This window comes from Schistocerca nitens, chromosome 5, assembly GCF_023898315.1.
Source record: "Schistocerca nitens isolate TAMUIC-IGC-003100 chromosome 5, iqSchNite1.1, whole genome shotgun sequence".
NCBI lineage: Eukaryota > Metazoa > Arthropoda > Insecta > Orthoptera > Acrididae > Schistocerca > Schistocerca nitens.
Window position 1 is genome coordinate 752,716,492 of NC_064618.1, and position 23,272 is coordinate 752,739,763.

The window sequence follows — 23,272 nt, forward strand, 5'->3', positions numbered from 1 at the left end:
GTTCTGCCGGCTACCGGCAGGCCAATAGCGCGAACACGCAGAGAACTGGCTATTTACAGCGGAACAAGTCACATAAACAAAGCGGCTGTCTCTATGTTAAATGCTACGGATGTTCAACTAGTTGCTTAGCTATACGGAAGAGTTGTATAGGATAACAGGAAACCGCCGACAGAAGTACATTTTCAGAATCCGTTTATTGGTTGTAATAAATCTCGAAATTTTCAGCACTGTCAATGCATAATGCGACAACTACACTACTGACCATTAAAATTGCTACACCACAAAGACGACGTGCTACAGACGCGAAATTTAACTTGCGGGAAGATGACGCTGTGATATGCAAATGACTAGCTTTTCAGAACATTCACACAAAGTTGGCGTCGGTGGCGACACCTACATCGTGCTGACATGAGGAAAGTTTCCAACGGATTTCTCATACACAAACAGCAGTTGACTGGCGTTGCCTGGTGAAACTTTGGTGTGACGCCTCGTGTAAGGAGGAGAAGTACGTACCATCAAAGTCGGATTGTAGCCTCTTGCGATTGCGGTTTATCGTATCGCGACATTGCTTCTCGCGTTGGTCGAGATCCAATGACTGTTAGCAGAATGTGGAATCGGTGGGTTCGGTAGGGTAATACGGAACGCCGCGCTGGATCCCAACGGCCTGGCATCACTAACAGTCGAGATGACAGGCATCTTATCCACATAGCTGTAACGGATCGTGCAGCCACGTCTCGATCCCTGAGTCAACAGATGGGGACGTTTGCAAGACAACAACCATCAGCACGAACAGTTCGACGACGTCTGCAGCAGCATGGACTACAACTCGGGGACCATGGCTGTGGCTACCCTTGACGCTGCATCACAGACAGGAGCGCCTGCGATGGTGTACTCAACGACGAACCTGGGTGCACAAATGGCAAAACGTAATTTTTTCGGATGAATCCAGGTTCTGTTTACAGCATCATGATAGTCGCATCCGTGTTTGGCGACATCGCGGTGAACGCACATTGCAATCGTGTATCCGTCGTCACCATACTTGCGTATCACCCGGCGGGATGGTATGGGGTGCCATTGGTTACACGTCTCGGTCACCTCTTGTTCGCGTTGATGACACTTCGAACAGTGGACGTTACAGCACATTCTCCAGATCTCTCGCGAATAGAAAACGTCTGGTCAATGGTGGCCGAGCAACTGGCTCGTCAAAATACGCCAGTCACTCTTGATGAACTGTGGTATCGTGTTGAAGCTGTATGGGCAGCTGTATCTGTACATGCCTTCCAAGCTCTGTTTGACTCAATGCCCAGGCGAATCAACGCCGTTATTACGGCCATAGGTGGTTGTTCTGGGTACTGGTGTCTCAGGATCTATGCACCCGAACAACGTGAAAATGTAATCATATGTCACTTGTAGTATAATATATTTGTCCAACTAATACCCATTTATCATCTGCATTTCTTCTTGGTCTAGCAATTTTAATGGCCAGTAATGTATCTCAAAATATACAATGGTTCAAATGGCTCTGAGCACAAAATATACAATGAAGGTTCGTCCAAGGGGAGTAGCGATTTTCATCGGAGCTGAAAATATAATGATAAGGCAAACGTATAGGGTACCTAAATAAGCTAGCGTACGTGGTCAGGAGGTAACCTATTTGATTGCTAATCGAAATGCCGTATTCCGGGTTCGATCACACGACGCTTTTTGAATACAAATCGTCATCACTGGCGGCCAACGACTTATTGAGTAAGGAGTCGCCTTCGTTCTGCCAACGGCTCTGCTAAAGAAGGTGGAGAAGCACAAACGTACACTTAATAAGTATTCTTAGAACATGTGGCCTGCAATTAGAAAAGCGTCATGATGATTTCTGCATGAACAAAGTATTCCGAATTACTCTTCCATTCAGATATGCGAGAGAGTGCCGCCAATGCGGATGTGACCAAGAGAAGAAGATCCAATAACCAACGGAAAGGTGAATTTCTATGAGTCGGAGCGTAGCTCGAACACGGTAGACAAAGCTAGAGAAACTGGAAAGAGGAATGGAAAGGTTCAATCTAGACGTAACAGAAGTGAGCAAAGTGAAATGGAATAAGGATTTCTGGTCAGACGAACATGAAGTAATATCAAAAGCAGCAAAAAAAACAAGAGTAGGATTCGTTATGAATGGGAAGGTCGGACAGGGTGAATTACCGTGAGAAGTTTATGACAAAATTATTATCCTCAGAACTGTAAGCCAGCAAAGGCTGACAGAAATACAGTGGTGTCCCAAACTAAAGCAACGAATCGCTATTTCCCGGTGTTGTGCCTAATTCACCGAATAATCGTACAAACTGTCAACAAATGTCCGTACAGTCCGTGTTGTGCACGGAAAGTGGCAGTCTGGTCAACGGATAACCACGTCAACAGTGACATCATGGCACCAGTTAAACGGCTTGGTGTTTGCAGGGTAGCCCCACATCCACAATCGCTGTTGTACAGTCACCGATCGTGCAGTATGGCACAAAGAAGGCGCATAACAGAGTCCCGAGGGCCATCAGAAGAGTGGAACCAAGACGGTAGCAAACTGATGCGTGTTTCAGAATCGTTTTTCATTGGTCGCACATCTCTTTCTCATTCATTTCCACCCAAAAGTACCTCTCTACACGACAGAAGAACATTTTGTAAAATTGTCTAAGCCATTGTATTTTTTTTACACTTGATAGCTGATGACCGGTACTACATAACTCATTCCATTCGGTTTCGCTGTAAAGCACTTCTTTGTTTAAGTGAACGTAAGTAATTGGATCCTCCTTTATAGAGTTACATTTGGGCTTCCTCGGTTCTATGATGGTGATACGGTCCTTCTTGCTTACCCACATTCGCACAAGTGTCTTTAATTAAGCAATTTAGCAGTCAACTGGTCGATGCAAGTCTTCAGTGGGGCCGAATATCTCTGGAGGTGTAATATATCTGTCCTTGGGTTCCAGCTGATACAGAAAGGGGCGGGCCACTAAATAATGCCAAATACCAACTACGAAGGTGATAGTTATTACACGTATTCAAAACCAAAGAGCCGTACTGCTTTATACCGGGTGTTTGTTATAGGTACGAACGAAAGCGGTGAAACAATCCAATGGTTTCCCCGATTCGAAGTATTACGAGTGAGTTCGTGAACCACTTTATAACGTCGGATACGCACGATAAGACAAACAATTGACAAGTATTCCGCTACGGCCACGAAGACAGACGTCCTCAAGTCTGCTCATCGATGCCCGTACACAGATTGGCGTGTCTTTCCCTTACCAATTGTTCCTCCTAAACGTTTGTTTTTATATGCCACATAATGTAAAACCTGTATTTCTGACCTGTGCAAGGAGTAGGTCAGGTGCAGATGCACTACACTGACAGCGATCTGTGCGACTTCGAGACACCGAGCGCCAACCCGGCATCTAGCGGCCGAACTACAAACTATGCCCGCCTGCAGCGCCACGGAGCAGCCAACTGAGAACTACGACGACTCGCCACAGATCTTCAGCGCGACTTCATGCGGCTCCGGCGGCAGTACAGCGCCATGCCCACTTCAAACGTCAAAACATCGCGACTCGTGGTAACGTCAGTTGGTGAGTGAAGACAACTGGTTAGCATAACATTAAATTGCAGTATAATGTCGTCATGATAAATAAACAGTTTTAAACTGTGTTTTACCTTAGGACAAGTGCCTAATTACAGTAATTTCCGAAAAGTTTGCGAAACATACTCTGAAATATAGCATACTTATTTATGCATACTGTGCTGTCTAAATGGTGATTATACAGATATGCTCATGGTTTTTGGAGATTTTACATTTATAGATTTAATTAATGGTGTGATTTGTCTTATTTAAAACATTTTACATAAACTGTGTATGTGGAAATTGATATTTGAAATTATTAGGTTTTGAGAGTCGTTATGTTCAGTACTCATACGTATTGTATCAATTTTGGGATTAACTGAAGATACTACAGTTAGTTTGATTAGTTTAGCGGTAATTAGGAGTGTTTTGGGTTGCTAGAGGTTATTTTATATTACTTACCTGTGCATTAAAAATAAACCAAACATGTCTACTGAAGATAAACAGGTTTGTGAATCAGTAGTTGAAAGGAAAGGGATAAGACAGGAAGACAGAGATGATTCAGGAATCAGTGATTATGGATTGTCATTAGAAAGCCCATTAGCACATTCAACTAGTTACCCCGAGACACCGGGGCAAACGACGAGAGATAAGTCAGTTTCAGTGGGTGAGGATATACGGTTGATGTTAGCAGACTTGTTAAAGGAAACCAAGGCAACAAAAGTGAGGGAAGAAATATTCCTCAACTCATTAGAGGAAGGTTTACAAGAAACTAGAGAAAGGGAAGAAATATTCTGCAAATCATTAGAGAAAGGTTTACAAGAAACTAGAGAAAGGGAAGAAATGTTCCTCAATTCATTAAAGGAAGATTTTTAAGAAACCAAAGAAAGCTTAGAAAAATCATTTAAGAAAACTCTAGCGCAAGACATCAAAACATCGCAAATGAAGATAGAATACAATCTGAAGAAGGAAATACAGGAGTTACAAGAACGACTGAAGATGGCCATCAACGTGAGAGAGAGTAAGCTAGAGAAGAGCATAGACCAAGTCCAGGGAGAAGTGGAGAAGATGGAAGGAATGTTAACAAAAAAGATAGAAGACGATATTAAAGAAACTAAAGCCGAATTGGGAGAAAGGACCACTGAAGTGGAAACAAATTGCAATCATCGAATCGCCGAGGTGACGCAGATGCAGAAACAATGCAATGATGCGATTAAGGGGATAGGAGATAGGCAAAACCAACTGGCTGTCAATCTGAGAAATGCTATAGCCGTGCAACGAGAAGAGGATAACAAGAGGGTTGCAATGGAGGTCAGGCAATTACAACAGGGAGTGCAACGATTGGAGAGCAAAACAGAAGAAATTGATAAACGAATTAGCAATGCCACTTTAACCATTGGGGAAGGTAGAGTCGTTAAATTGATGAGCAGTGATAATCGGTACGTCCAAAATAATACAGGGCAGAAGTTTAAACCGAAAGGAGGGTTGCACCCAGTGATATTTATGAAATGGTTAAAAGGAGTTTTCCCAGCACATTTCAAAGACGCAGACAAGATTCAATTTGCAATAGATAGGATGGAAGGTGAGGCCTTCACTTGGGGAGTCAGGAAGAAGGAAGGGACTACTAGTTATGATCAGTTTGAAGGGGAATTCTTGAAGAAATACTGGTCCAAAAGTCATCAGTGTGCAGCCTTGAGGACCTACTACACCGCAAGTCACTTAATACATGCAAGAAACTGTATCCGGGAGCCTAATTAAAGATAGGGAGGCCTTGATGGAGATACTGGAACAGTTGGAATCTGTTCGATCACAGGAAGACAATCAAGCTAATGATCAAAACCGAGAGGGAAGTAGTGACCAAAGGAATCATTTGATAATTCGTCTAATTATAGAGGAAGAGGTGGTGGCCATAGGTATAGGAACCATGGTGGTGAACGGCAATGGAGAAATGATTGGAGAAGGAGTAAAGAACCAAGAGATCATGAGAGAGGAAGGGATAGGCGAATGAATGACACAGTGCATATAGAAGAGGCGGAGAGACCGGAAAACTGAATGACACTCCAGATGAGGTCCAGTCAGGAGTGAGAGCTACAAGGACCAGAATAAACCTACTAAGACACGACAATGGTGGAGATCTAAGAGGAGATCTACTGGAGGAAAGAAGTAGGATTCCCAAAGAACCCATACTACCCATGATAGGGATCAAGCTATGTGGACTGAATATTGAGGCATTAGTTGATACAGGAAGTGAAGCATGTGCCATATCCAAGAGGTTATATGAACAGGTACTGAAAGCAAACATTAGCTTGCCTAGTTTCCCAGTGAGTGGAGTGAGAATTGTGAATGTGTTGGGTGCGAGGAGTAAACCTATTAAAGAACAAGTGTTGATTACCTTCGAGATAGAGGGAGAAGAATACGAGGCAACATTTTTGGTGGTGGCTGGACTGAACACATCAATTATTTTAGGAATGGATTGGCTGAATGAAGCTGATGCAGTAGTGAGTTTTGATGAAAGTACTATCAAGGTCAAAGAAGAAAGGGAGAAGAGAAGAGGTTAAAGTTTGCTGAGGGTAGTGCAATCAAAGAAGAGGAGGAATTCAAAAGGATAAGTTTGTGTTATGAAGAGGAACCCACAATAGGATACGGGGAAGAGCAACTAGAAGAAGAAGTGTTGATGTACTTTGAGGGATTAGAACGAGAGGATCGACGTAAAGAGGATAAGATCAGTAAAAAATTGGAGGAAATGACACACCTGGATTGGGAGATTAAGAGGAAATTAACTACAGTGTTATACAAGCGTCATAAGGTATTTTCTCAATGGCCAGGTGTCATGAAAGAGGTGGAGTGTAAGCTAAAGATAAAGAACCATAAACCATTCAATATAAAACAGTATTCTATTCCCCAGGCGAAAAGAAGAGCAGTAGATGAAGAGATACAGAGGATGATGGACCTTGGTGTTATAGAAAGGACCAACAGTCACTATAACAACCCCCTATTTGTTGTTGATAAGAAGGATGGAAAGATGAGGATAGTTTTGGATGCATGAACATTGAACAAGATCATCGAGCCGGAGCGGAACAAGCCTGAGATTATAGAAGAACTGATTCAAAAATTCCGAGGAGCGAAGGTACTTAGTAGTATCGACTTAACTGCTGGTTACTGGCAAATACCATTGGCCACAGAGTCCCGCCAGTATACAGCATTTACTTATGGAGGGAGGTGCTATCAATTTAGAGTGTTGCCGTTTGGGCTTAATGTGTCAGTGTCTGAATTCATAAGAGCGATGGGTAAGATAGTGGGTGAGGAGTTACTTAAAAAGGTCTATGTGGATGACCTCTTGATAGCAAGTGAATCATGGGAAGAACATTTGAATATATTGGATGCAGTCTTGCAAGCTTTTTAAACCGCAGTCGGAATTTGGCAAATCAAGGATAAAATTCCTGGGCCATATAATATCAGAGGGGGGGTATCTATCCTGATCCTAGTAATATGGAGGCTATTAGAAATTTTCCGACCCCCCATAGTAAGAAGCAGTTGCGAGCATTCTTTGGGGTTTGTGAGTTTTATAGAAAATTTGTCAAAGGATCCATACTTAATGCCCCGAGTATGAGGGAATTGACCAAGGCGAGGATGACGTGGCATTGGAGTGCAGAGTGCCAAACCGAGTTTGAGAATATCAAGGAACCACTATATAGTGCAGACATATTGTACCACCCGGATTTTTCCAAGGATTTTTATTTGGAAGCAGACAGCTCTGACTATGGACTGGGAATACATTTGTACCAAATAGAGAGGAGCGGAAATGGTGAGAGTGTAAGAACAATAGTGTTCGGTAGCAGGAGTTTAAATGCTTGGGAGAGGAAATATTCGATTACTGAAAGGGAGGCATTGGCAATTGTGTGGGGGTTTAAGCGTTTCCTTTATTATTTTGCGGGGAGGCATGTGAAAGTAGTGACTGACCATAAGGCCCTTCAATTTCTGACCACAAGCAAGTTGAGGCATAGCAGACTAACGCAAAGGGCCCTGGCATTACTGGCATTACAGGACTATGACTTCGAGATAATTTATGAGCCAGGAGCAACCCATATAGTACCGGATGCCTTGTCAAGATTGCCAGCTGACTCGAGAGGAATGTTGGTGGACAGGCCAGAAGGAGAAGGAGTTAGAATTAACCTGATGAAAGGAGTACAGTATGAAGAATTCATAAGGAAGTTCCTAAAGAATGTGCGCAGGGAACAGAACGAGGACGAGAAATTAAAGACAATTAAAAACAAATACAGGTGTGCAGGAGAGGAAAGAATTCGCACATTTTATTATATTCATAATGGGATACTTTATAAAAGAAACAAGGAGAGTGAGGAGAACTCTGTGTGCCTGAGCATGTGGTAGAGAAATTAATTTGGTATACGCACTATAGTAATGCACATTATGGACCGAAGAAGTGTCTGGAAAAGTTGAAGTTAGATTGTGCGTTCAACAACATGGGAAGGCGTATACGTAAGATACTGAGTACATGTGACACTTGTCAAAAATCTAAAACGACTACAGTACAGCACAAAGGATATATGCATCCAATTGTACCAACAGCAATTAAGGACATAGTTGCAGTGGATCTCTTTGGGCCACTTCCTGCTTCACGAGGGAATTACACACAAATCTTAGTAGTGGAAGAAATGGTTTCCAAGTACATAAAATTTTACCCATTAAAGAAAGCCACTAGTAGAGCCATCATTAACCAGTTTGAGAAAGATTATTTTCAAAAGGTGTTTATTCCTAAGCGAATTTTGAGTGATAATGGGTCACAATTTAGGTCAAAGGAGTGGACAGAGATGCTAAATGAACACAAAATAGAGCAAATTGCCATTTCTAGATATAGGCCAGCTTCTAACCCTGCAGAACGAACAATGAAGGAATTGAACCATTTATGCCGAACATACTGCCATAGGAAGCATGGTTCATGGAAAGAATATCTGGAAGAATTTGAGCGGGTTAGGAATCACCTCCCGCATGATTCTACAGGGTTTGCACCATGTGAAGTACTGCTCAATCAAGAACCCGACAGTATTTTTCGCGAGTTGCTAGTCTACCCACCAGGAAGTTCATTGACCCGGGAAAGGAAATTGGAGCTAGTGGAATTAAGTATGAAGGAGAAGGCTAGGAAAAGACAGGAAAGACACGACGAGCTAGTGAAACAGATAACTTACCGAGTGGGAGACTTGGTACTAGTAAAGGTTCATGCAAAATCAAGGAAAATAAACTCTGAAATACACAAATTCAACCACGTTTATAAGGGACCATACAGGATTATAAAAATTGGTCATCCTAACACGGTGGAGTTGGAATATGCACGAACAAAGACAGTGCATGGTAAGGAACATGTGGAAAACATAAAAAGGTACTACTCACACGAGAGCAGGGATAACCCAGATGAGGAAGTGGAATTCGATTAGGGCGAATGTCTGAAATGTGGGGTGTTCAAGCTCCTTGATGTAGTTGGGTAAGACATGTTTAGAACATTTAGTTGTTAAACGGACATTTGAAAAGGGGGAATGTTTATTTGCATTGTATTTTCTGATGTATTATAGCTAGAACTCGATATTTCATATTGACGATTACCTGAGAATGGGTGTAAAACCTGTAACAACTAATTTGTAATATAATAACTCATATGTCATGTGTTCGCGTAATAATTTTTGATTGTATGTTGTGTGTGACATTCAATGTGGACTATAGAGGATTATTGCTGCTTGATAAAAATTGTGATTTGGACAATGCCATGTTTGTGAGATGTAATAACCTTTTGTAGAAAATTATAGTGGAGGCAGCCCACTACCGGAGTCGAGGGCTTATTTGGTGAATTGTAATTTCATTAATTATGTACACCGTGTGTTTTGTTCAGACGTAATAATATTTAATTTCTTTGCCGATTCTTTTACGCCAGAGGCTCCAAAGAAGTTTTCGAGGGCGGGGATGTAAGGGGTCCGTAGGCCCTTACTATAAATTTGCACTCGGCACAGGTCAATGGGGCGAACAATCGATTGTGTCGTGTTGCGAGAGCGAGTGTGGAGCTGAACCAGTGCCATGTTGCGGGTAGAGATGTGTGGAGGTCGTTGTTGAAATGCAAGGTTTTAACGGTGAAGGGAGTCGCCATCGCCGTGGTTTGACCCCTTTGTACTAGAATAATACCGGGAAAGTGAAGAAGTATTATTACGAAAGTGATCAGTGATATTTCTAGGGCCGATATTTGGTTTCGCGTCTACCGCGCCGGCATCTCCTTGGATTGCAGTGTTGGATTGCAGTGTTGGATGCAGTGATGGATTAGCGTGTGACGATAATGGAAAATGAAGAAGCCTGTGCTGAGATTAGTCGTAATTAGATATGTATGACGAAGGCAGTGGCTGTCTCCTTTTTTGTGTTTTTGAGACGAATATAGGTTCGTAATTAGTGAAACTGTGTTGGTGTTTTTCTTGTTACCAGCCATTTCATTATTACAGTATTGAGAAGGACGAACCGGAAAGTAACAACTTCCGTAGCAGTCAATTCCGATTGCCAGCCCCATTAGGTACACGGTCACATTAATAATAATTATTGGACTGCTATTCCATCAGATCAGGTCAGGATAAATAATCGGAGGTGTTACAGGTTGTATGCTGAAGAGTAGCCAGATCGCAGAAAGCACTCAAGACCTGTTTTTACAAACATTACAAAGAAAGGTCTAGAAACTGGAAGTGTGGAGAATAAAATACGCCAAGGGAAAAGAAGAGCAGTTGATGAAAGAAATTGGAACTACTAGAGGGATGAAATAATGAGTGTTCAAAAATGGTTCAAATGGCTCTGAAAACTATGCGACTTAACTTCTGAGGTCATCAGTCGCCTAGAACTTAGAACTAATTAAACCTAACTAACCTAAGGAAATCACACACATCCATGCCCGAGGCAGGATTCGAACCTGCGACCGTAGCGGTCGCTCGGCTCCAGACTGTAGCGCCCAGAACCGCACGGCCACTCCGGTCGGCAATGAGTGTTCTGCGAACACTATATTCTATCACATTTCATCCTACTCACACTTCGCTGCGTCTCCTGCTTCATTTCAATGAGTTCCAAAATTGGTTACATTTCTCCTAATATTATCTACGAAAAGTGCAAAGTGATGCGCCGTACGCAAATCACGGGAAAGTCCATCTTTGAAATATGCACTAATTTCAGTTGAAAATCCACGCTTTCCCAGAAGTGTATAAAATCAGTGCTCTTGGTCTATCACTGTCTCGTGGGAACGAATACTCTGTATCTCGAGTTCCTAAGATATGTTGTTGCCGCAGTTACTGGGAAAATTGGAAATTTGTGGTGAGGTCTCATGGGACCAAACTTCTGAGGTGTCGGTCCCTGAGCTTACACACTATTTAATCTAACTAACTTACGGTAAAGACGACACACACACCCATGCCCGAGGGAGGACTCGAACCTCCGACGGGGGGAACCGCACGGTTACTGGGAGAAATCCCATTTTACCTAAGGCAACCAGTGTGATCCGTACATGGCTGATGTCCTACCTCTTGAGGATGTGAAATGATAGACCCTTTTGAGAGTCGGAGCGATGATTCGGGAAACGCAAAATGATCTACACACTTACTGAACTCAACACTTCTATACTTTTATCTGTGGCGAAAGTTAAAAGAAGAGGTCTATTAGGAAACACCGACGACTCCCGAAGGCACAACTTGTGCTGCCGTTAACTCCAGATTCGTATTACAGTGTGCAGCAATGCTCAGATTCAACACGTTGAGCGCTTGGTACGATCACTGTGATAATAAATACAGAAACTGTACCAGAGTAACTTGTCTCCTTATATTTGGTACACCAGGGCAGCCATTTGTGGAGCCTGTTTTCCTGGCGGCGAGACTGTATTTCGTGCTGTAACCTTAAAACTATTTGATGAATCGCATAAATGTTACGTCGTTGAAGTTCTCTTAGAAGCTTCTTTCAAATGTCGCGGGAATGAGTGTACAGTTCCATTAGAATGAAGACAACGTTACTGTCGTTATTCGGTAACTCTAAGTGATAAAAATTAGTTACGAACGTCAAGAAGTTCGTCATACACTCCGGTATAAATAGGGGAATATCGTACCTCAACATACACTACTGGCCATTGTAATTGCTACACCACGAAGATGACGTGCTACAGAAGCGAAATTTAACCGACAGGAAGAAGATGCTGTGATATGCAAATGGTTAGCTTTTCAGAGCATTCACACAAGGTTGGCGCCGGTGGCGACACCTACATAGTGCTGACATGAGGAAAGTTTCCAACCGATGTTTCATACACAAACAGCAGTTGACCGGCGTTTCCTAACGAAACGTTGTTGTGATGCCTCGTGTAAGGAGGAGAAATGCGTACCATCGCGTTTCCGACTTCGGTAAAGGTCGGTTTATCGTATCGCGACATTGCTGCTCGTGTTGGTGCAGATCCAATGACTGTTCGCAGAGTATAGAATCGGTGGGTTCAGGAGGGTAATACGGAAAGCCGTGCTGGATCCCTACGGCCTCGTATCACTAACAGTCGAGATGACAGGCATCTTATCCGCATGACTGTAACGAATCGTGCAGCCTCGTCTCCTTCCCTGAGTCATCAGACGAGGACGTTTCCAAGACAACAACCATCAGCACGAACAGTTCGACGACGTTTGCAGCAGCATGGACTATCAGCTCGGAGACCATGGCTGCGATTACCCTTGACGCTGCATCACAGACAGGAGCGCCTGCGATGGTGTACTCAGCGACGAACCTGGGTGCACGAATGGCAAAACGTCATTTTTTAGGGTGATTCCAGGTTCTGTTTACAGCATCATGATGGTCGCATCTGTGTTTGGTGACATCGCGGTGAACGCACATTGGAAGCGTGTATTCGTCATCGCCGTACTGGCATATCACCCGGCGTGATTGTATAGGGTGCCATTGGTTACACGTCTCGGTCACCTCTTGTGCGCATTGACGGCACTTTGAACAGTGGACGTTACATTTCAGATGTGTTACGACCCGTGGCTCTACCCTTGATTCGATCCCTGCGAAACCCTACATTTCAGCAGAATAATGCACGACCGCATGTTGCAGGTCCTGTACGGGCCTTTCTGGCTACAGAAAGTGTTCGACTGCTGCCATGGCCAGCACATTCTCCAGATCTCTCACCAATTGAAAACGTCTAGTGAATGGTGGCGGAGCAACTGGCTCGTCACAATATGCTAGTCACTACTCTTGATGAACTGTGGTATTGTGTTGAAGCTGCATGGGCAGCTGTACCTGTACACTCCATCCAAGCTCTGTTTGACTCAATGCCCAGACGTATCAAGGCCGTTATTACGGACAGAGGTGGTTGTTCTGTGTAGTGATTTCTCAGGATCTATGCACCGAAATTGGGTGAAAATGTAATCACATGTCAGTTCTAGTATAATATATTTGTACAATGAATACCCGTTTATCAACCAAGAATAAAAAATAAAAAATATTATAAAATAAAATAAATATTGGGTACTTACGGCCCTCATGCTGGAGCATTTTACAACAGAAATGGAAATTAACAGTAGAGGGAACAATTTCGCATCGTATCGCTCATACGTTTCTTTACAATATTATTGCTCTTATCAGATGATTCGATTCTCAGTATTTAAAGAAAGTTGAAGAAGCTTTCATTATCTGCGTTGTTAGTCAGCGGTTGATTGCCTCTCTTACCACGCTCCGAACATACAGAATAAATAATTTGAAACATTTGCTGCTGAGGTTTCACAGAGCAAACCACCTAGCGGTTTTCATCTGTGACGTAACACACCTTGTTACTGCGGCCTACTTTCTGTCGTGCCACAGGTAATGAGCCATGTCCGTTATGCAACCTCCAATCTGCCTAGTTCTTAACTGGGCCATTGCATCGAATTCCTGCTCTTTTGGGGGCTTCTGGTACGTAAATTATCTCACAAGTGACAAAAAGTTTGTATTCGGATCTCTACATCGATTAAATTGCAATACTGTGTGTTCACAGTTAAAAGCGTAAAATAGATATTGATTTGCATAACCATAGACGATTAATCTGTGGAGCTGCTGCACCATTTGTGCCAAAAGTGTAAGTTCTATGTACTTAAATTAGAACTTAAATTCCCTCTGATTTGGCGCTTTCTTACCTTCTAATATTCTTTCATAGTTATATTTTGGCTGGGTAGCTTCTTATTAGTTTTCATGCTACCAAACTGAAACTGGAGACAAATTACGCAGTATGCAACAAAGAGTTTGTTTATTTTTATTTTACCCTAAATTGTTACACCACTTTCTATGGTATCCTCATTGGGTTCTTGTTAATTATACATCACATAAGGCTGTCATTTCTTACTGATAGTGTAACATATACCATATGTTGTACAACTTGACATTGTTTCTGATACCGTTATCTTGTTTCCCATTGATTCAGACATGTTAAAACATCCATTTTCTTTACTATCACGGCTTTAACCATTACCCACGTATTCGATTTATGTTATCACAGCATTGTAAGGTTACTGTTAATTTACTGATAGCTGTTGTTTTGTGGCAACTGTAGGATATACTTCAGAATAATATTTCAATCATCAATTGCATAGGTATTTTTATTTCGCTTTACCGGCTTCAACAAATTAATTTACTACTTCTGAAGCCTACAAGATTAGAGATATTATATATCATTAGACCTTCGCCATGGTTTTGTGAAAATGATAAGAAGTTTACTACAAAAGCTTACTTATTATTGGTTTAGAAGATCTCAATGTCTTCTTCACAGAAGTATAAAGCCAAAAATACAATTATTATATGTGATTATTGTAAACATAGAATGATAGGTTGATAATTTAAGTAACTGACCACCATCTACATACATGTCAAGCTGTTGTGATAGCGGAAAGGTACAGATATGAAAGCATATAAAAAGTATAGCTAAGATATATAAGGAAGTTATATATAACATATCTGAAAAACGGGGCACATAGTTCTAATGTATAAAAGGAATGGGCTAATTTTCATATTTTATGAGATGCTGTACTATCAGAGCAATGTCTGCTTTCCAATGCAAGCTTATCATTCAACGATCCTTTTCAGTTTAGGCAGGAACTTTTGTATGTTTAAACTACTTTGAAAATGTTAATTTTGTAGCCCTTGTCAATTACAAGCAGGATTTCCATGGCAAGCAAGGATGGAGGAGGAACATATTAAAACTATGTGCAATGTTTTTGAATTGAGTTATATATAGCTGCGTTATATACCTTAATTATACTTTTTATTTGATTGTATACGTGTTTTTACTGCTGGTGGAACAACAGCTTGACATATCATGACATTATGTTTCAGTGAAAAAGATATTGACATTTGCTAATCCAGTACTAAGTAGCCTAAGTTTCTGTAATATACTTCTTATCAGAGTAAACTATACTTCTATCCTAGCTCAGAGAATGATTAATATGTCTTGGGCAGGGTGATGGATGTAAAAGAATTAGTTTTTTGAGTTATCTGGCAGCTTCAAAGGCATTTAAATGCTTCAAAGGCATTTAAATGTAAACATCTTGACATACTTGTTAGTATAAACATCCATGCCATGTAATATAATGCGTCGTGTCAAGTAATGTAACATGATTCATGAAGACATGCCGCATAACGTGACACATGCCGTATATGGGCTTTGTCATTTCATTTAATACGACACAATGAATCATTAAAATTTTGGATACATGCATCCCTACTCTGGGATAGTTCCTATTATAGATGCACCGCCACTCTCGGGTGCTTCCTATCGTAGCTGAATCCCGCTCGCTAGAAGCAAATAAGGTTGTGTCTGCTTGTTCTTACCACCTTACAATACATGTAACAGGGTGTGGGTTTGGGCGAGAAATGGTCCCCTCGGGGAGAAAATCAGTTCTTCCTCCGACCAGAAATCAAAAAATTGTTGTAGCGTCCCCCTTAGGAACAAATCCTATGCTAAAAATTTTATCCTCCCTGAAAACGCTTTAGTTGTTACATCTGTACTCTTCAGCTGTATGATATGGTATATTGTTTACTGCGGCTGATGAATCTTCTGGACTTTGTGCACAGTATCAGGGGCTTTAGCCTATAAACTGCAAGATGCAGATGTTCAACACTTTATAGCTAAGAGTGCTCACTGCGCTGGGGAAGTGGGGTTAGGTCGTAAAAAAGGAGTGAACGAGCCAAGATGTTTTGATTTTGTCTTTGAAGCTGCCAGATAAGTCGAAAAGCTAGTTCCACTCTTGAATATCCCTATGTCTGCCCAGGACATATTCACTCTTTTTTTGTGCATCGGTATGAGCGTTTTTCTTTCTGGTTCCCAACTTTTGTTATACCATAGCGTGCCAATCTATGGAGATTTTTGTTGAGTCGGGTGACGTACGATTCGTATAGGTTTTTGGTTTGTCTTTCGACAATGTTGTTTATGTCGTAGCAACGGGCAAAGCTTTCACAAAACCACAGCACGACTTTTAATTACACGTATATTTCTACTTTCATACCATATTTGAACCCGTTCGCGCAAGTCTGAGATACAGAAGTGGCGCGAATACAAAACCTCATAAAACTGTGTTTTCTCATTTTTCTCAGATCTTTAAGATTGTCATCATGGAGCGAAATAACACTGCCTGTCAGATGTCATGGTGACCTTGTACACTTACACACCATCAGCAGATATATAATTAATTGGAGTTGTAATACACAGGTAAATAGCAACGAGAGTGTATTAGTGTTGTGTTCAGTGTTGTTACTAGGCCTAGGGGAGTACATAAGGGACGTGAACAAGGCGAGATTTTGAGTCATCACCGTGAAGGTCACTGACATGCCGCGCACGCGTGTGAGAGAGCGTTATCAGCACCTCGTGGGTCTCTATTTCACCGCTGGTCGAAACGTGCAGTACTAAGATTTGTGAGGCAATCGGATATGACAGTGTTTCGATGTTGGGCTGAATTTCAGATATACCCGTCGTTAAGGTTCAGGCGACCGCGACTGACCAGCAAAACAGACGACAGCCGTGCTGTGCACCAAACACGTAGTAACTATTACACATCTGTGCCTGCCATCCAACCCCCTGATACATTGTGTGTCATTCCCCACCATTAGTCGGAGGCCGGACCAGGGAATTACCGCCCCATGCGAAGTCTGCCGTTAACACCGCAACACAAACAACAGTGTTTGCTATGCTGCCGTGACTAGAAAGCATCGACTGCTGGTGTATGGTGTCGCACAGTGTTCAGCAAAAAATGGCGGTTCTTCACTACCATAGTTGGCGCGTATGACGGAGACATGGGGAGAGGTATCATTCTTCCAATATTTTGAAGAGGTACAGCGGTGTTACTACTAGTCTTATTACGTGGAAAGCGATAGGGGCGACTTCAGGTCAAGGCTGGGGTAGTACTCGAGGGGAACTCTGAAGGCTCAGTGGAACATCGTGAATATCCTACGCCCTCATGCTTTAACTCTCATACGGATACATCGTGGTGCCAGTTTCCAACAGGACAATGCTCATCCGTACTCGGTACGAGTCTCTATGAACTGTCTGCGTCATGTTGATCTACTCTTGTACTCTTGTGGCCATCAAGAATCCCAAATTCACTCCAACAGAACATTTGTGGGACTGGCTTGGACCAATTACAAAAGAAGTCAGCTAGCCAGCGCCATAAAGGGATAGAACGACTTCATAACAGCAGTCGCAACCGAATCAGTGCAAGCACCCAGGGCAGAATGCTATGTCTTACTGCAAAATTCTTTGTAAATTGGGTTTGATTTTGTCACATTCCCTATGAACCCTTGAAGTTTCACTTCGTTTCCTCGTCCCATTCTGAGTGCTTCACTTTTTTTTCAGGCAGTGTAATTATCTGTTGTATAGAATTGTGGCCTATAACTGGAATAAAAACGTACAGGGAAACGCTTTGCTGGGTCGCAGTAAATTTTGCCATTATGATATCGCAGCTGCCGCGTTGAGCGGTCTCACGGGTTAAGGCACCATGTCACGGATTGCGCGGACCCTCCCCCCGGAGGTTCGAGTCCTCCCTCGGGTATGGGTGTATGTGCTGTTCTTAGCATAAGTATGTTTAAGTAATGTGTAAGTCTAGGGACCGATGGCCTCAGCAGTTTGGTCCCTTAGGAATTCACACACATTTGAACATTTGATATCGAAATCGGTGACGATTTGTTTGCACACAGCGATACATATAAGAACTCGATTACAGAGTCTCTGGTCCGGTTCTACAAAGCGTGTTGTGTGACAAGCCTCTATGCGGAATACTGTCAAAGCTGGGTGTGGGATGGTTCAAATGGCTCTAAGCACTATGGGACTTAACATCTGAGGTCATCAGTCCCGTAGACTTAGAACTACTTAAACCTAACTAACTTAAGGAAATCACACACATCCATGCCCGACGCAGGATTCGAAACTGCGACCGTAGCAGCAACACGGTTCCGGACTGAGGCGCCTATAACCGCTCGGCCACAGTGGCCGGCTGGGTCTGGCATGTGTTTGGCGACTGACTATGAGGTCCACCCCCGGGACAGCCGCCGCCCCCGCTCCCGCGGCAGACAGGGGTGGCCCCGTTCTCTCGGCCGCTCTCACTCCATCGACCGCCCGCGGCCCTCGGTGTGGACGGAGACAAAGGGAATTCCTCTCGCCTCCTCCACGCTCGGCGAATAAGCCCGACTCATTTCTTGAAGAATGCGTTGAATAAGGCCCAACCCAGCTTTACTGCGTCTGTGGGCGAGATTGGCTGAACCGGATACCTCAATGAAGGGAGTACACAGACTTCGTTTTCTCTTCGCGACACCGTGAAGACCTAATTCAAAGAAAGAGAAGCGAAAACAGCTGACACCCTAGCATCATGTGGGTATCCTTCTGTGTATTTAAATCAGTTTCTCTGACGTTTCGAAGTAGCAGTCTGGTACCGGACCGTTGGAATGTTGTGAGATTTAGTGTAAAATTCTGATTTTAAATGGCTGCAAAACTGATGTAGCTTAAGGGGGGGGGGGGGACTCATGTGATCCCCTTACAATCACACGACCTAGTTGCCGAATTGAGAAATTCAAAGAGCTATGCACTGTCGATGATCAACAAGGCCACCGATAGATTTAAACTGTCGATAGCACCATTGCCTACTTTACCCAAGACCAACTACTGCATATTATTGGCATTACTTGAACTCAGTTGTTGTTAGGTTAATCAGTCTAGTTTTTACTGGCAGTTCAGGTTAATGTAAGTGCTCCAGTTTTCTGTTTTACTGCTGCTTGCTGCTGAGACAGTTTCTAATAATTATGCCGAAGTTTGTAGCAAGAAAGAGAAGGTAAATCGATTTTGATTCGTCCAATAACGTTATGGTAGCTTAAAAGTACACTACTGGCCATTAAAATTGCTACATCACGAAGATGACGTGCTACAGACGCGAAATTTAACCGACGGGAATAAGATGCTGCAATATGCAAATTATTATCTTTTCAGAGCATTCACACAAGGTTGGCACCGGTGGCGACACCTACAACGTGCTGACATGAGGAAAGTTTCCAACCGATTTCTCATACACAAACAGCAGTTGACCGGCGTTGCCTGGTGAAACGTTGCTCTGATGCCTCATGCAAGGACGAGAAATACGTACCATCACGTTTCCGACTTTGATAAAGTTCGGATTGTAGCCTATCGCGATTGCGGTTTATCGTATCGCGACATTGCTGCTCGCATCCGTCGAGATCCAATGACTGTTAGCAGAATATGGAATCGGTGGATTCAGGAGGGTAATACGGAACGCCGTGCTGGATCCCAATGGCCTCGTATCATTAACAGTCGAGATGACACGCATCTTATCCGCATGGTTTCAACGGATCGTGCAGCCACGTCTCGATCCTTGAGTCAACAGATAGGGACATTTGCAAGACAACAAGCATCTGCACGAACAGTTCGACGACGTTTGCAGCAGCATGGACTATCAGCTCGGAGACCATGGCTGCGGTTACACTTGACGCTGCATCACAGACAGGAGCGCCTGCGATGGTGTACTCAACGGCGAACCTGGGTGCACGAATGGCAAAACGTCATTTTTTCGGATGAATCCAGGTTCTGTTTACAGCATCATGATGGTCGCATCCGTGTTTGGCGACATCGTGGTGAACGGATATTGGAAGCGTGTATTCGTCATCGCCATACTGGCGTATCACCGGCGTGATGGTACGGGATGCTATTGGTTACACGTTTCGGTCACCTCTTGTTCGCATTGACTTTGAACATTGGACGTTACATTTCAGATGTGTTACGACCCGTGGCTCTACCCTTCATTCTATCCCTGCGAAACCCTACATTTCAGCAGGATATTGCACGAATGCATGTGTGCAGGTCTTGTACGGGCCTTTCTGGATACAGAAAATGTAGGACTGCTTCCCTGGCCAGCACATTCTCCAGATCTCTCACCAATTGAAAACGTCTGATCAACGATGGCCGAGTAACTGGCTCGTCACAATACGCCAGTCACTACACTTGATGAACTGTGGTATCGTGTTGAAGCTGCATGGGCAGCTGTACCTGTACACGCCATCCAAGCTGCGTTTGAGTCAATGCCCCGGCGTATCAGGGCCGTTATTATGGCTAGAGGTGGTTGTCCTGGGTACTGATTTCTCAGGATCTATACACCCAAATTGGGTGAAAATGTAATCACATGTCAGTTCTAGAATAATATATTTGTCCAATGAATACCCGTTTATTATCTGCATTTCTTCTTGGTGTAGCAATTTTAATGGCCAGTGGTGTATGTACACACTACAACAATAGCCTAATTACGTATCTACTGGAGTTTAATGTTAACACTGGAGTCTTTATTTGGAGACCGGTAGAACATTGGGATAGGAATATCGCCCTAACTATGATAGTTACATTTCTTTAGAAAATTTTCTCCAACTGAATTGAGGAACTTGGGATTATTCGAGGTCTGAAGATATTCTGACCTGGTTTCAGACGAGCCGTAAATTTTAATACGAGATTATAGTAGGAGAAAGACAGTTAATGTCAAATGAGGTTTGAACCTTTTACTTTATAAGTAATCCAGCGCAACTTTAAGGTTTCTCTTCTCTACTATAGTGAACATTATTTTAGGAGACAGAGCCACTTTTTGTTAGCAAACATGTAATACATTATATTAGAATTTTAATTAATTTGGTAATAGGCTGAAGTTATCATATCGTAAAAAAACAACAGGAATATTTAATTTGCACTTGGATTTTCTCATACATATGTATAGAGAACATATGTGACACTCTTTAAGAGAAGTTTTTCTTCCTTAATTTTGTAGATCAAATAGCGTTTATATAAAAGCTCGCAACAGCAAAATATGTGCCCAAAATATAGAAATAAATATGTTTTCAGAATAAATGAAGAACATGGGCCTTTTTAAAGTTCTCTTTAACATATAGGACCTCACCCCTCTCCCACCATCCTTCGGCAAAACCCTGGCTACGTTCTTGGCTCCAAATTTCTGTCCCAGGAACCAGCTACAAACTTTTTTCAGGATAGGATGCGAACACATTTGCTTTTTTTAATCCATGATTTACCAGCCTTTATTACAACAAAAGGAAATTTACAGAATCATTTACTAAATAACTGCAGGAGAAGATCATTATGATAAACAGAAACATGGCTATAACTACTCTGCTTCACAGGGAAGAAGACAAAGAGGACACAAGAACTATACATACAACGACATCGGTAAGCGCAATGCACTATATCTTATTTTATGGCAAACCGCACAGATTCTGTTCAATAAAAGAAACACGTTGGATTTTGAAGTGGAGATAGTTCAATTGATTCTTTGCAGAGTATGAACGTACCTACAGAACGGAACAATGAGGGTAACAATTAGGAATTACGTTTCAAATTCATAGAATGTAGAAAATGGTCAATTGAATAGGAACGAAAAGCCCTTTGGAAACAAAGATTTCATTGAGTCCATGTCATTAGGTTGAAATTTGTACACGGATGAGTTCTACAACATACATTAAATTTCATAAGAGCATTGGGATATTAAAAATTGTAAAAGGAGTCAGGCAATGGGGTCCCTTGACTCAGGGCACCTACTTACACTGTTTCCTACCGCGCTTCCCTGAAGGGAATTCCAAAACCCGGAAAATTCTGGCCAACAGCTGATTACTATCTCGAATTCCTCCTGACATCCCTGAAGATAGGAACTGGCGCACGACTGCCAAATGTCATGGAATAAGACAACCTGCTGTGGTTTCCCTCACAGTGTGAAACACAAGTACTGGGACCCAGAACAAATTCCAGGCCCAACACCTGTAGCCTTGCCATTGTTCTATGGGCGAACTGGTCTGCAGACTGTGTCAGGCCACTGGAGATCATCTTCCGGACTCTACCTGTCGCCCACAGTCGCGGGGTAGCCTGGTGAAAGAGTGCATGTTTATTGAGAGAGGTCTGGGTATGCAGTATACCAGTAGTTCAGTAGTACATACAGACCCACACAGCAGACCGAAACAGGAACAGCGTAGTGATAACCAGAAGCACCGTAGCAGCAGTATTCCGATCTCATCTACAGACTGTTCTGGATAATAATAAGTTCCTTGCCGAATGGACAAACACAGATTGAAATTGCGTAGCAATGCAAAGGACATGGTCACCATTCCGAAAAAGCCGGAAGCTGTCGTTAGCTGTAAGGATGCTCCCTTGGGCTACGGTGGAGATGAGGCAGCTGAGATGACTGCTTTGGCACCTTTGGTACTGTATAGTCTCCTAGGTTTCCATTGCTTTGCAGCGCCTTCCAGTATCCTCGACATGGCCGGTCTGCATTCACGTGAGTGCGAATGGCGGGAACGGCGATGTGGCTACATGGGGGAGGGGCGTGTGAAGTGAAGGTTAGCAATGGCCGGACGCCAGTCGCATTACAAATGAAAATAGTTTAGTGATATTTCCCACTGCTGAAAGTACACCTGAACCAGCACTGGACACCTCGTGAGTTGGGGCTGAGACAGTGCAGAGTTCAGGACTGCTTTTCATTGAGAGCACTATCGTTAGCGCGATAATGGACAGTTTATCAAAGAAGGCCACTGTCCACTCTGATTGCTGAGAGTGTCATGTCTGCGATGTGGAGAAGGATCTACCGATCGCCAATGAGCCTACTGTGTGCAGTCTATAGCAAATAGTGGCTCATTTCGGCATGAATGACGTCTGCGTCTTGGGTTGAGAGATTTTTTTTTCCAACTGGCGACTGGCTCCTTCAGTGTCTATACCAGACTGATGCCTGCCTAGTCCACACACTAAGCACTCCGTCGTCAGGCCACAAGTGGCCCATCTGGACCGTCCGACCGCCGTGTCACCCTCAGGTGAGGATGCAGATAGGAGGGGCGTGTGGTCAGCACACCGCTCTCCCGGTCGTTTAGATGGTTTTCTTTGACCGGAACCGCTACCAATCGGTCGAGTAGCTCCTCAATTGGCATCACGAGGCTGAGTGCACCCCGAAAAATGGCAACAGCACATGGCGGCTGGATGGTCACCCATCCAAGTGCCGGCCAAGCCCGACAGCGCTTAACTTCGGTGATCTCACGGGACCGGTGTATCCACTGTGGCAAGGCCGTTGCCCCACACACTAAGGAGGTAGCTTAAAAAAAACCTCGTTCAACTAAACCGTGAATAATGCT

General features: G+C 43.1%; 1 protein-coding gene across 1 annotated transcript; it reads left to right on the top strand.

Moving 5' to 3' along the window:
• Positions 1-5,781: 5,781 nt before the first annotated feature.
• Positions 5,782-6,147, top strand: LOC126260697 (uncharacterized). Its single transcript, XM_049958032.1, has one exon. It carries the CDS (start codon positions 5,782-5,784, stop codon positions 6,145-6,147), a length of 366 nt encoding a protein of 121 aa, XP_049813989.1.
• The last annotated feature ends 17,125 nt before the right edge of the window (positions 6,148-23,272 follow it).